At 47.0% G+C, this 12730-nt stretch overlaps 1 protein-coding gene across 2 annotated transcripts in view; it reads right to left on the reverse strand.

The window, feature by feature from the left end:
* Positions 1–12730, reverse strand: part of itpr2 (inositol 1,4,5-trisphosphate receptor, type 2) — a 251473-nt gene that overhangs the window by 63473 nt on the left and 175270 nt on the right. For both annotated transcript variants that reach the window (XM_069908886.1, XM_069908885.1), the window contains exons 38-40: positions 4590–4725; positions 1360–1544; positions 1084–1267 (exon numbers count right to left, since the gene is read on the reverse strand). In XM_069908886.1, the coding sequence (XP_069764987.1) occupies positions 1084–1267; positions 1360–1544; positions 4590–4725 (505 nt within the window). The remainder of the gene's footprint in view (positions 1–1083; positions 1268–1359; positions 1545–4589; positions 4726–12730) is intronic.

The following is a 12730-nucleotide window of genomic DNA, read 5'->3' on the forward strand; positions in this document are numbered from 1 at the left end:
GTTAATGGAGTTATTTGGACTGCACAGGTTCATGGGCTGGGAAGGGCCTGTAACCGTGCTGTGATGTTCCATGTTCTATGGGGCAGCCCCAGTAAAATAGCCGACACATGGCCTTGAAGTCACTGCAAAGCAGCTTTCCCACCTCCTTTCTGTAGCCCTTGCACTTGCAACCTTGCTCTTAAATGATTCTACTGCCTCCTCATTCCAGTGTCCTGAGTTTTATTCTGATCTGAGCTGCCATTTGTTGGAGTTTGCATGAACTGGCTACCTGGTCCGTCGAGCCTGCTCTGCCATACAGTAAGACCATGGCTGATCTGGCTGTGGGCTCAGCTCCAACCTGCCTGCCTTCTCTTCATAACCCTTCATTCCCCGAAGGCCTATCTAACTCATTCTTAAATATATTTAATGAGGCAGCCTTCCTTGGGCAGAGGTTAGCACATCATTCTCCTCCTGTGAGGTTCACGCGGGAGTTCGATGTCTCGGCAGAAAAATCAATCCTAAAATTTTTGCAATGCACAGATGCACTGGAGAAACTCAGCAGACCATGCAACGTCCGTAGGAAATGAAGGGTCACCAAAGTATCGGGCCTGGGCACTTTGTCAGGTATATACTGCACTTGACCCCAGCATCTACAGACTTTCCTGTTCGACCCAAAACTTTCAGAAGAAGATGCCCCTCTCCAAATTCATCTGGAGACACACGGGAAACTGCAGGCACTGGAATCTGCAGCCAAACGGCATCTACTGGAAGAACTTGGCAGGCCAAGAAGTGTCAGTGCGAGAAAAAGGATGGTCGACGTTTCGAGTATCGATAAAGGGCTCTGGCTTGAGATGTCAACCATCCTTTCTCTCCCACTGAAGCTGCTCCCCAAGCAAGTCATGTTTGGAAGGAAATGAGTAAGCCAGAAGCTTTGCAACACTTCAGGTCCAGATCCACCTTGTTGCTGCTCCAGTGCCCAGCAGGGTCCCTTTAAACCCTGTTCCACCCGCTCCATAAGCTGTGTGTTGATTGTCAACTTCAACTCCTGACCAAACCACCCCTCCCCTCCCTCCCGCCTGCTACTTGCTTCATTCCCAGAGTTACCTCTTCTCCTGTTGACGGGGGTGATGAAGTCATAGTCATCATCTTTCTTCTTGCCACTCAGATCATTCGTGTTGACCGACACCGTGGCCCGAATTTCCTGCTGCGCCACCTTCATCCGATCGTAGAAGACCTTGAAGAACTTCTCAGACTTCTTCAGCTCGTTCAGCTGGCGGTGAAATGAATTCTGAGGTTTCAAAAACGGATCGATTAGAAAGAAGGACGGAGGTGACGGGTGTGCCCTTTACCAGTGAAGGTCATTGGCCACCGGTGACGCACCTGGGTCTGGGTGTTCCCACCCTCCAACAAGGCAATGCCGAGCATGATGCTTTCTTCAAAGATCCTGCTGTTTTTTGTGTTGGTGATGAGGTCGGTGACCAGCTCAGACGCTCCCTCCCTGTCTAGGTGACACTGAATCTCGAACACAGAGATTCCGCACTTGTCTGAATCCAACAGCGAGCCACCTGTGCAAAGAGACCATCAAAACCTTCAGCCAGCGCACATGCCCCTTCCCACATAGAACAGCCTTCTCATCAGATGAAGGAAACATGAACTCTGTTTCCTCCTTCCCAGATGCTGCCCTACCTGCTGAGTGTTTCCAGCCTGATCTGCTTTTATTTTAGATTTGCTCTCTGGCTCCATTCCCTATCACCTCAGCTCCTTTCTCTTTTTCCCCCTCCCACTTGTATCCAGGTTAGTATGTCCCATCACAATTCCCACCCCACCTTCTTATTCGGGCGTTTGCTCGATTTTTGGAATTTTGCGTTAGGACCTGAACCGTCGACTGCCCTTTTGTTTTCAGTGAATGCTGCCTGATCTGCTGAGTTCCTCCAGTACCTTTGTGCCCTGTATTCGCTGCTTGCACCTGATGGATCTCCCTCCACCCCCTTCATATTCATGCATCCATCTAGAAGTCTCTTAAAATGCTGCCATGTTGGATCCCTGCTTTGGAGAAGATTCAGAAGGCTGATCCCTGGGTTTTATCTCCATTATTTTGCATAACCTCCTCTCTCAGCTTCCCTCCCTCCCTCCCTCCCTCCAGCTCTCCATCCACATGCCTTCCTTCTCCTATCAGCCTCTACCCTCTATCCCATCACTTTGCAGCTCCACCACCTGTATCGACCCTTCCCCCCCCCCCCCCTCCTCTCCCCTCACCTGTTTTTCAGGCTCAGGCATTTTCCTATGGATGCTGCGTGACCTGCTGAGTTTCCCCGACACTTCTGTGTTCTGCACCCAACCCCAGTGTCTGCAGATTTTCTTGTTTCATGTGTTCTTATCCTTCTCAATTTACCTCCTCACCTAACTCTGTACACTCAGTGAACTTGGAAACAATAGACAAAGTTCCTAAATGCAGAAAATAAACCACAAGGTAAAGGTTCCATTATTGTCAAGTTTAGAACGCAACAGACATGAAATCCTTTAACTTTTTCTGACCGTAAAACAGAGAGTCACCACTTTGCCCAGCACCCCCTCACAGAAACCTACAGCACCTGGTGTTCCTAGGCGGTCTCCCCTCCAAGTACTGACCGTTTCTGTGCCTGCTTAGCTTCAGAGATGAGACAACCCCAGGTGTATTCAGGCTATTAGGTGCTTGAAACATGCAACTAGCTGACCTGAAGATGACTCATTTCTCCCTAATGTCCATTAACCAATCCACCATCCTTTGTAATGCATTATTTACCTTCATTTTATGTGATATTCCATCCACTAGTTCCTTTTCATTCATCCTGCTAGCTACATCTTCAAAGAATTCTTTGTCCAATTAAATTTTCTTGTCATAAAACCCAGGACGAATCTGCCAAATTTGAATTATGATTTCAGGCCCCCTACTATGATCTCCTTAATAATGTTTTCAGCACTTTGCAAAAGATAGCTATCAGGGTAACTGGTCCAATAATTGTCTGCTTTCTCTCCTTCCCCAGCTGTCCTTTGCATAAGGCAGTGGTTCTCAACCTTTTGCTTCCCACTCACTTACCATTTGGAAGTATTCCCTATGCCGTCAGTGCCCTGTGATTAGTAAGGGATCGCTTAAGGTGGGATGTGGGTGGGAAGAAAACGGTCGAGAGCCACGGGACTAGAGCACTCTGTTTGCAATTTGCTAAGAGCTTGCAAAGCCGGGCTACATGGAATGCACTCATTTTACAGACCATTTGAAAGAAGGTCATCAAGTTAAGCCATCAGCCAGCCTCTCCTCCCATTGGTTTATTTGTACTCCCTCTCTAGTACTCCCTCTTTTTAACTCCACTATGTTTGATCTATGCATTTTGATGATGCCTCACAAGCCAAGTTGTGAAGCTGAGCATTCAACATGATCATCAGGCTGGTGGATAAACTGTCCTCGCTGGGACTCAACTCCCCTCTCTGCAACTGGATCCTGGACTTATTGACCGAAAGACCACAGGTTAGTCGCAAAATCTCAAGTCCCAGCACGCGGAGCACTGGCGCACCTCAGGGCCATGAGCTCAGCCCACTGCTGACTCAAAACCTCACTGCCAGATTCGGTTCAAACAGAAGCTTCAGGTTTGCAGATGATACGACAGCAGTCGGCCTCACCAGCAACAGTGATGAGTCAGCTTACAGGGAGGAGGCTGGGGGGCTCGTAAAATGGGGCGAGAACAACGAACCGAGTCTCAATGGGGATAAGGATAAAGGAGATGATTGTGGACTTCAGGAGGATGAACGTTGACCAGTCTCCATGACGCATCAATGGTTCCATCGTGGAGAACACAAAGGTCCTTGGTGTGCCTATAAAGGATGACCTATCCTGGGCTCACAGTCCCTCCTAGTTGGAGAGGAAGGCATAGCAGCACCTACACTTCCTAAATAGGTTTGGAAGGGCAGGTTACCAGCCCTCATCTTGACAACATTTTACAGGAGCACCCCTGAGAGGGTCCTGGTTGGGCTGCATTATTGTGCAGTCTGCTATCAAAACAGCTGAGAAGATCACAGGGCTCTCCCTGTCCTCTACTGAGCACATTCATCAGGAGCATTGTTTAAATAGGGCCCCAAAGAATTATTAAGGACCCTTTCCATCTAGCACACAGAAACTTTGACCCACTACCAACAGAAAGGAGGTACAGGGGCATCAAAAATCAGGACTGCCAGGCTGAGAATTCGATTCTTTCCACAGGTTGTGAGATTGACGAACGGTATCCTGTAACTGAGTAAATCATTCCAAAACATTTATATATATTTTATATTAACTTTATGTATACATGTGATTATTATGTGCCATGTATTATGTGTGTATGTGTGTGTGACCTGGTTCCACCTATCATCTTCCTGCCTTTCCCTCAACCCTCCCTCTCACTTCCACATCCTGGCTATCTTTTCTCTATCTGCTTAGTCCTCATACAGCACGTCGACTGTCCCTCTGCCTCCACAGATGTTGCCTGACCCGCTGGGATTTTCCAGAAATTTCTTCTGTGCCCCAAGTTCCTCAAACCTTTTGGTCGCGTCCGTGTTGGCGGACTCAGCCTGCATCATTTATTGATCGACCGTGGATTTACCTCCTGCTTGCCCTGACTTTGAGAAGTTGGCAGCTGCCATTGCGGCATTCGCAGTGTTGCCATGGCTGTCCCCTTTATAGATGCTGCGATGATTCCCAAAGTAACGGTTTAGTAGAATCTTCCTCAAGACTGCGCCCTTTAAAATAAAAACAAAATTAAAAAGAGCTTGTCATGTAGCTCCTCCAGAAATACATTTTAGACACAGTTAGGTAGACTCTTGCATAAGTAATAGAATTAAGGGTTACAGGGAATAGGCAGGTAGGTGGAGCTGAGTCCACGGGCAGATCAGCTGTGATCTAATTGAATGGGGGAGCAGTCTCGATGGGCCAGATAGTTGACTCCTGGTCCTATTCCTTATGTATTAGTAAAAAAAAGAATCTTACAGCTGACACGTCATGGAGTAGATTAAATGCCACAGGCTGAGAAAATAGGATTCCTATTTCCACCAATCCCCTCTTGTCCTGGTGCAGTGACTCGACCCTCATCTCCATCCATTCCTTTCCCTCCACGGACAACTGGGTGACCCACTGAGTCTGGTGGTGGGATCACATAGAAGGTGGTGGATATGTTGGGGTGATAGGTGAGGACATGGAGAATCCTGTTCCTGTTGTGGATGGGGGTGGAAGGGGGGTCAAGGCAGATGAGCGGGTTATGGTGAGGGCTGAGATGATGGTAGTAGGAGGGAAGCCTCATTTTTTTTGAAAAAGGATGACACCTCGGAATATCTCACATGGAAAACCTTGTCCTGGGAGCAGATGCAATGGAGAGAGGAATTGCAAGAAATGAAAGGAATCCTCACTGTGGACAGGGAATGAAGAGGTGTAGTCGAGGTAGCTGTGGGAGTTGGTAGGTGTGTCTGTCGAGAATTACCTCTGCCACCTCGCTGGGAGAGCTCCTGCCATCAGAAAGGCAGGTGTAGGAGGTAAAACAGCAGCGTGTTGGACAAACTGTTACCATAGAGACATCACAACATTCTCGGTGTTCCACAACGTCAAGCAGATCAAGTAAACAACTGGGAATAAAGCCGTGATACAAGCAGGCAGCAAAACCTTCTGTGGAAAATAACGTTGACAGTACAAGGATTTAATGGGCAACCTGCAGATTACGTGGCTCCTGCTTGAGAAGTGCAAAGACCATTGTGATCTAGAAATGAGCACGTCTTGGCAGGGGTTTGGCTGCAGTCGTCACCCGAACCAGTATTGATGTAAGTCACTTCTCTTCCATAATTAGAGCTTTAATTCATTAATCACGTGATTAAAAATATGTAATTAAAAAATATTCATTTAATTGAAATAGATCCACTCACAGTTACTGTGAATAGACGTGGAACTGTAATTATTAGAGGAGCACTGGTGCTAGTATGGAATGATCACTGCATCTGGGTAGCGTGTACAAGTCTCTTAGAATATCAGGCCACTCGTCTGAGTGCTGTTGGTATCATGTAACCCTGTTGTATGGTCGGTGACTAGACTGGTTTCCCCCACCAGGCTTGCCTGGTGCGGAGGGTGGCTAAACCCCCCTGCAAGATGAAAAACAAGACCTGTCAAAGGGTGGATGAACCCTCTCGTAGGGTCAACTGCCATCTACCAAACACGTGCTGTGAAGTGCAGAAAGGACATCCCTTGTATCAAAGCCTGGCCTGGCCTGGCCATTCACTGCAACGGAACTTCCCCCAGCCGTCTTGGACCTCACTGTGCCGCTGGATCCGAAAGAGGCTGTCGAGAGGGTGGGTCTGGACCTGTGCAATCCCATCTCACCTAAAATCCATTCTCACACACACTGTTCTGTTCTGAGGAGTGGGGAATCCTATCAAACCCCACAAACTGACTGAAAGGAACCATCATCATCCTGTGGGATGGACAGCCAGAAACAAGTCTCTGGAGTGCACCTTCTTCAGATCCTCTCTAAACCTTCCACACTCCACCTTAAATCTATCCAGTCTCGATGAAGGGCTCCGGCCCGAAACACCAAGGATTCCTTTTCTCCCACTGACGCTGCTTGGACCATTATTGTTTTTTTTTTAAATTTGCTCCAGATTCCAGCATCTGCAAGTCTCTCTTGCATCTCAAGTTAAAGCTGGGCCTTCTGGCCTTGGCCACCTCCGCCATAGGGAAAAGTTTCTTACCCTCTACCCCAGTGGTTCTCAACCTTTTCCTTTCCACTCACATCCCACTTTAAGCAATCCCTAGGCCATCAGTGCTCTGGGATTAGTAAGGGATTGCTTAAGGTGGGATGTGAGGGGAAGGGAAGGTAGAGAACCACTGCTCTAGACCTAATTGCCCCTGAAATATTTTGCTTGAGAAAAATTGTCATTGGCGATTTCCTTTGGAGTGATGAAACTGTGCACATAACGAGTCAATAAGGTACAATTAAAACAGTGGTTTTCAAACTTTTTCTTTCCACCCACATCCCACCTGAAGTAATCCCTCACTAATCCCAGAGCACAGATGGCATAGGGAATATTTAAAGTGGGATGTGAGTGGAAAGAAAAGGGTTGACAACCACAGAATCTCTGTCTCTTGTTATTTCGTATACTCCCGTCAGGACCCCACTTAGCCTTTCCCTAAAACTGAAGAGTGCGATCCCAGATGACATCCTGTCTGAAACCACTCCAGAGCAATTGAATCTCCAGCCTGAATAAAAGCATTTAAAAAATGTGACAGCTAATTTTCAATCCATGCTGACACACTTCCTCCAATATCTTGAGCCCTTACTTTATGCACCACCCTCTTGTGTGGTCTCCTTATCAAATGCCCTTTGGAATTCTAAGTAGTGGTTAGCTCAACACTCTTATAGATAGTAACCCAGATTCGAATCCACGGCTGTCTGTAAGGACAGACATGTCAGGGTAGGAATAGGATGTGGATTTAAAATGGTTGGCCGCAGGGAGGTCCCTATTATTGCAGCAGACAGAGTAAAAGTGCTCAGTGAAACAAACTCCCAGTCTGCATCCAGTCCCTCCATTCTTCCCGCAACTTATGTGGGTTTCCTCCGGTTCTCCTGTTTCCTCCTATGTTCCAAAGACATCAAGGTTGGTAGGTTAATTGATCATGTGTGTATTTGGATGACACAGCCTGTGGGCCGGAAGGGCCTGTTACTGTGCTGTGTCTATAAATCAAATTAAATACACATAGTTTCCCCTCTGTCAACTCTCCCCCCTTATGTTGTCAAAGAATTTGAGCAAATTTGTCAAACATTATTTACTTTCCATCACCAGATTTCCACAATGATTGGTTATTCCCTCTTTGATTATAAACATGAGCACTTGCCAATAACAAATGTTGAGCTAAATGGCGTGGAGTTTCTCCCATTTTCTGTCCTCTCCCTCCTTTTGAACAAAAGAGTCACATTGGTTGCTTTCTAATCTTCTGGCATCCTCTGGAATTTAGTGAGTTGAGAAAAATGTCTCCATTATCTGTGTAACCACCTTCTTTAAAGCCCTCGAATGTAACCCACTGGGTCCTAATGATTTTTTTTTCCTTTAGCCCCTGCTACTTTATCCCTTGTGATTGGGATTTTGCCAAGTTCCTTCCTATTTTTTGAAATGAGTCCATTGTTAATTTAGGGGTATTTGCAGGATCACCATGAAACTGGATCCCAAAACCTTCAAAGTAGCTTCCGTTTCCAGTTATCAATTCACCAGCCCTGTTCCCACCCCTGCCTTCATTTTATACATATATCCATAGATTTTGATTTTTTGAATATTACATAGAGCGTTCTCTCAATTTGGTCCCTTCTCGTGAGATTTTTAGTCCTTTGCTGTTCAAAACTATACCCCAAAAATGTTTACATTTAAATTTAACAAAACAGCACAGTAAAAGCGGATTCTGATCACTGAAACCCATGCTGCCCAATTACACCCAATTAACCTGCCAATCCCTTAAGATGTTTGAAGAGTGGGAGCACTCGGAACAAACTCACGCGGGTCATGGGGAGAACATGCAAACTCCTTACGGATAGCACTGAATTTGAACTTGGGTCGCTGGCACTGTAATTTAGCGTTGCACTAGCTGCTACACCAGTGGTTCTCAACTTTTTTCTTTCCACTCACATCCCACTTTAAGTAATCCCTAGGCCATTGGTGCTCTGTGATTAGTAAGGGTTTGCTTAAGGTGGTATGTGGATGGAAAGGGAAGGTTGCGAATCACTGCTCTAGACCCAATTGTTATTGAAATATTTTGCTTGAGAAAAATTGTCATTGGCCCATCTCCTTTGGAGTTCTGAAACCGTGCACATAATGAGTCAATGGGGTACGATTAAAGCAGTGGTTTCAAAACTTTTTCTTTCCACCCACGTCCCACCTGAAACAATTCCTTACTAATCACAGAGTACCGATGGCATAGGGATTACTTAAAACGGGATGTGAGTGGGAAGAGAAAGGTTGAGAACCATTGCGCTAGGCAAACCCTGCTGCCTTCCCAGTTCTCTGTCCATCCTACTTTTCAATTTAGCATCATCCTTCATCTCCTTTGTTTATCACGGATTGTGCCTCTTTCCCGTGGCATCCCACTTTCTAATCGGGATTAAGTCCTGGTGCGCATATTCAAACAGCTGTCCATACCTACCACTGTTTGTCCACTGAGTGGGATCTTAGCTTATTTGCCCAGTCCACAGACCTTCATACCATTACAGTTGGCATTATTAGGATGAAGGATTAATGGGAGTAGGCTGAATACAGATTAGATGTGCCAGAGGGCCTGTTTCTGTGCTGTAGTTAAACAACAAGGATGGGATTCCCCTTGTTCTCAACTACCACCCCACCAGCTCCAAACTTCGATGTATTTTCCGCAATTTTGACCACCTACCAGACACATCTTCCCCTCTCCACTTTCTATAGGAACCGCTCCTCTGTGACTCCCTCGTCCGCTCCTCTCTTTCCACTCATCGCTCCTTTGGTACCCACCCCTGTGACCACGGCAAGTGCTTTGCTTGCGCCCACACCTCCTCCCTCAGCGCGACTCGGGCCTCCAAAGCCAGGCCGCAGCACGCCACTTGTGGACTCTTCAACATTGGAGAGATGGACGCAGACTGGGAGATTGTTTCACTGAGCACCTCCACCCTGTCCACTGCAGTAACAGGGACCTCCCTTTTAAATCCACATCCTATTCCTACACCAACATGTCTGTCTGTGGCCTCATGGGGGGGGGGGGGGGCGCCCACCAATTGGAGAAACAACACCTAATATTCCACCTGGGCCCTCTCCAACCAGACAGCATTAACATCAATATTTCCAGTTTCCGTTAAACCCCTCCCGAGTCTCTCTCTCTTTCCTGATCCCTCTGTCTCTATGCGCGCAGCTCTCCACCCTGTCCCCTTCAGAGAACTTCTCCCTCCCTCGATTATTTTTCTCTTCTACCCTCCCACCTGTATTCACCTCTTACCTCCAGCCTGTGCTCCTCCCCTGCCCCTTCCTCCCTTCTCTCCTCTCACCCCTCACCCTTTTTTATTCAGGTGCCTGTCTGGAGTTTGGTCGTACCTTGACGAAGGGCTCAGGCCCAAAACGTTGGTTCCACTTTACTTCCTATGGATCCTGCGTTACCTGCTGTGTTTCTGCTTGTCTGTGCTGTACTATTCTATGGCTCTGGTTAAGCCAAAGACACAGGTCTTGCTCCCATGGTTTCTCCCTTAAACCTCATCTGTGGTTTACAGGCTCGAGGTTGTGAAAGATTAGATTGTTGTGGAGCAGGTTTACATCGGTTGGCACAACATTGTAAGCCTAAGGACTTGTATTGTTATGTTCTATGAATTGTACCATATTGTAGCGCTTTCATCCCTAACGTCGAAGTACTCGAGATGGCAGAGGTCGACAGCATCGAGTCCGCGCTGCTGAAGATCCAGCTGCGCTGGGTGGGTCACATCTCCAGAATGGAGGACCATCGCCTTCCCAAGATCGTGTTATATGGCGAGCTCTCCACTGGCCACCGTGACAGAGGTGCACCAAAGAAGAGGTACAAGGACTGCCTAAAGAAATCTCTTGGTGCCTGCCACATTGACCACCGCCAGTGGGCTGATCTCGCCTCAAACCGTGCATCTTGGCGCCTCACAGTTCGGCGGGCAGCAACCTCCTTTGAAGAAGACCGCAGAGCCCACCTCACTGACAAAAGGCAAAGGAGGAAAAACCCAACACCCAACCCCAACCCACCAATTTTCCCCTGCAACCGCTGCAATCGTTTCTGCCTGTCCCGCATCGGACTTGTCAGCCACCAACGAGCCTGCAGCTGACGTGGACATTTACCCCCTCCATAAATCTTTGTCCGCGAAGCCAAGCCAAAGAAGAAAGAAGAAGAAGTAGTCACAAGACTGTCAGGGGATCTTTAACCACAAGACTTCCCATTAATCCTTGCTCATGTCTGGGTGTAAAGGTCGAGCCAGCCAGGACATTTACCTTTGGAGGAACGGGTGACTTATTCAAGGTGTACAAGGTTATTAGAGTTAGGGTGGCAATGGCCAATACCAGAGGACATCCATTTAAGGAGTGTAGGGAGATGTTAGAGGAAGGCTTTTTCATTTATAGTGCAGTGGGTGCCTGGAATGCATGGTTGGGGGTGGCAGTGGGGGCTGGTATAATAGGGTCATTCAGAAGACTCTGAGATGTGCACATGGATGCCAGTAAAATAGAGGGGTATGGGTGTGAGGTGGAGAAGGTTAGATTCCTGTGGAGTGGACCGGCACAAGATAGTGGGCCGAAGTGCCTGTTCTGTGCTGGAATGTTCCCTGAATTCTTTCATACTGTAGTCACCACCTTTTAGAGGATCTTACCAAGATTGTTTATGAATTCTTTTTCATTGCATGTGAGTCTGTTCCTGGGTGTGTTTCGCTGCAGGCAGCACTTCATCAACGAAGCAGTGTGCAGGAACAGTCTGAGGTCATGGAAGGTGGTGCAGGAACACAAGGCTCTCTTTCTCCCTTCATGAGAACTCGTGCGGTAATTGATTATATCCTTCTCCATTTCCCAGGAGTGCTGGAGGATGTGTGCTGTGCCTCGAGTGGCACAGACAGCTCCAACTCCTGCTTGCCCGTGTAACATTGCTGGCTCTGGAGCTTGCACTCTGAATCACCTCCCTTTCCCAGCAGATGGAATCGCCCCCAGACATATCCCAAAGCTGCATGCAGCAATCACATGTACTACCGCACGCCGTGTTAGGAAAGGACCTTAGAGAAACACAAAAGCCCGCTTCACTGAACATCTCCGCTCCATGTATGGGTCTAATCTTGAGCTTCCTGTAGCCAACCATTTCCCCAATCATTCTGACAGAGACATGTCAGGGTGAGGCCAAATAGAAATTTGTGGAACAATACATTACATTCCATATAGATAACCTTAAACTTAACGGCATGAATATTGGTTTCTAACTGTAAGTAACCCCTGGAGTCATCTGCTTTGTTACACATATACTCTGTGTCATGGGACACAAGCTAACAATTCCAGTACCTTTGCCAATCGAGGGGTATGTGGATGATGCCGAGACTTTAACTCCTCAAGAGATAAAAGAAAATAAGAGGGCAGTAAAAGCAAAGAAGAGAACATACAAGGAAGCAAAGAACAGTGGGGAGAATGAGGATTGGGAAGCTTTTAAAAATCTGCAGAAGGCTACTAAAAAAACTCTAAAGGAAGAAATAGATGAAGTATGAAAGAAGGCAAGCAAGTAAGATCAAAGAGGAATCAAAAAAGCTTCTTCAAGTATACCCAGTATGTAAAAGTAGAAGACACAAATTTCTTGTTTATTTTCATTGTGTGATGACATTGTTTAATGGGTTTGATGTATCGTATAGGTTGAACGTTGAGTGGGTGGGGACCCCCTCACACACACTCACACAGTGGGGGGTGAAGGAGGGAGGGAAGGGAGGGGGGAAAAAGGGGAGAAAATGACACTGTGTATATTCAAGAGGGAAATGTTTGTGTGTATTTTGGTTAGTATGGTTCATAGTGTGAAAAATAATTTTTTTTTAAAAAAGTATACAAAAAGAGGTGTGAGTAGATGTAGGACCACAAGTCAATGGTGCCGGAGAAATCATATTGGGAGACAAGGACACAGCAGAGGAACTCGATGAGTATTTTGCTTCAGGCTTCGTTGTAGAAGACTCCAGCAGTGAGCCAGATGTTGAAGGATATCAGGGGAGGGAAGTGAGTGCAGTTACTA

This window comes from Narcine bancroftii, chromosome 13, assembly GCF_036971445.1.
Source record: "Narcine bancroftii isolate sNarBan1 chromosome 13, sNarBan1.hap1, whole genome shotgun sequence".
Classification (NCBI taxonomy): Eukaryota; Metazoa; Chordata; class Chondrichthyes; order Torpediniformes; family Narcinidae; genus Narcine; species Narcine bancroftii.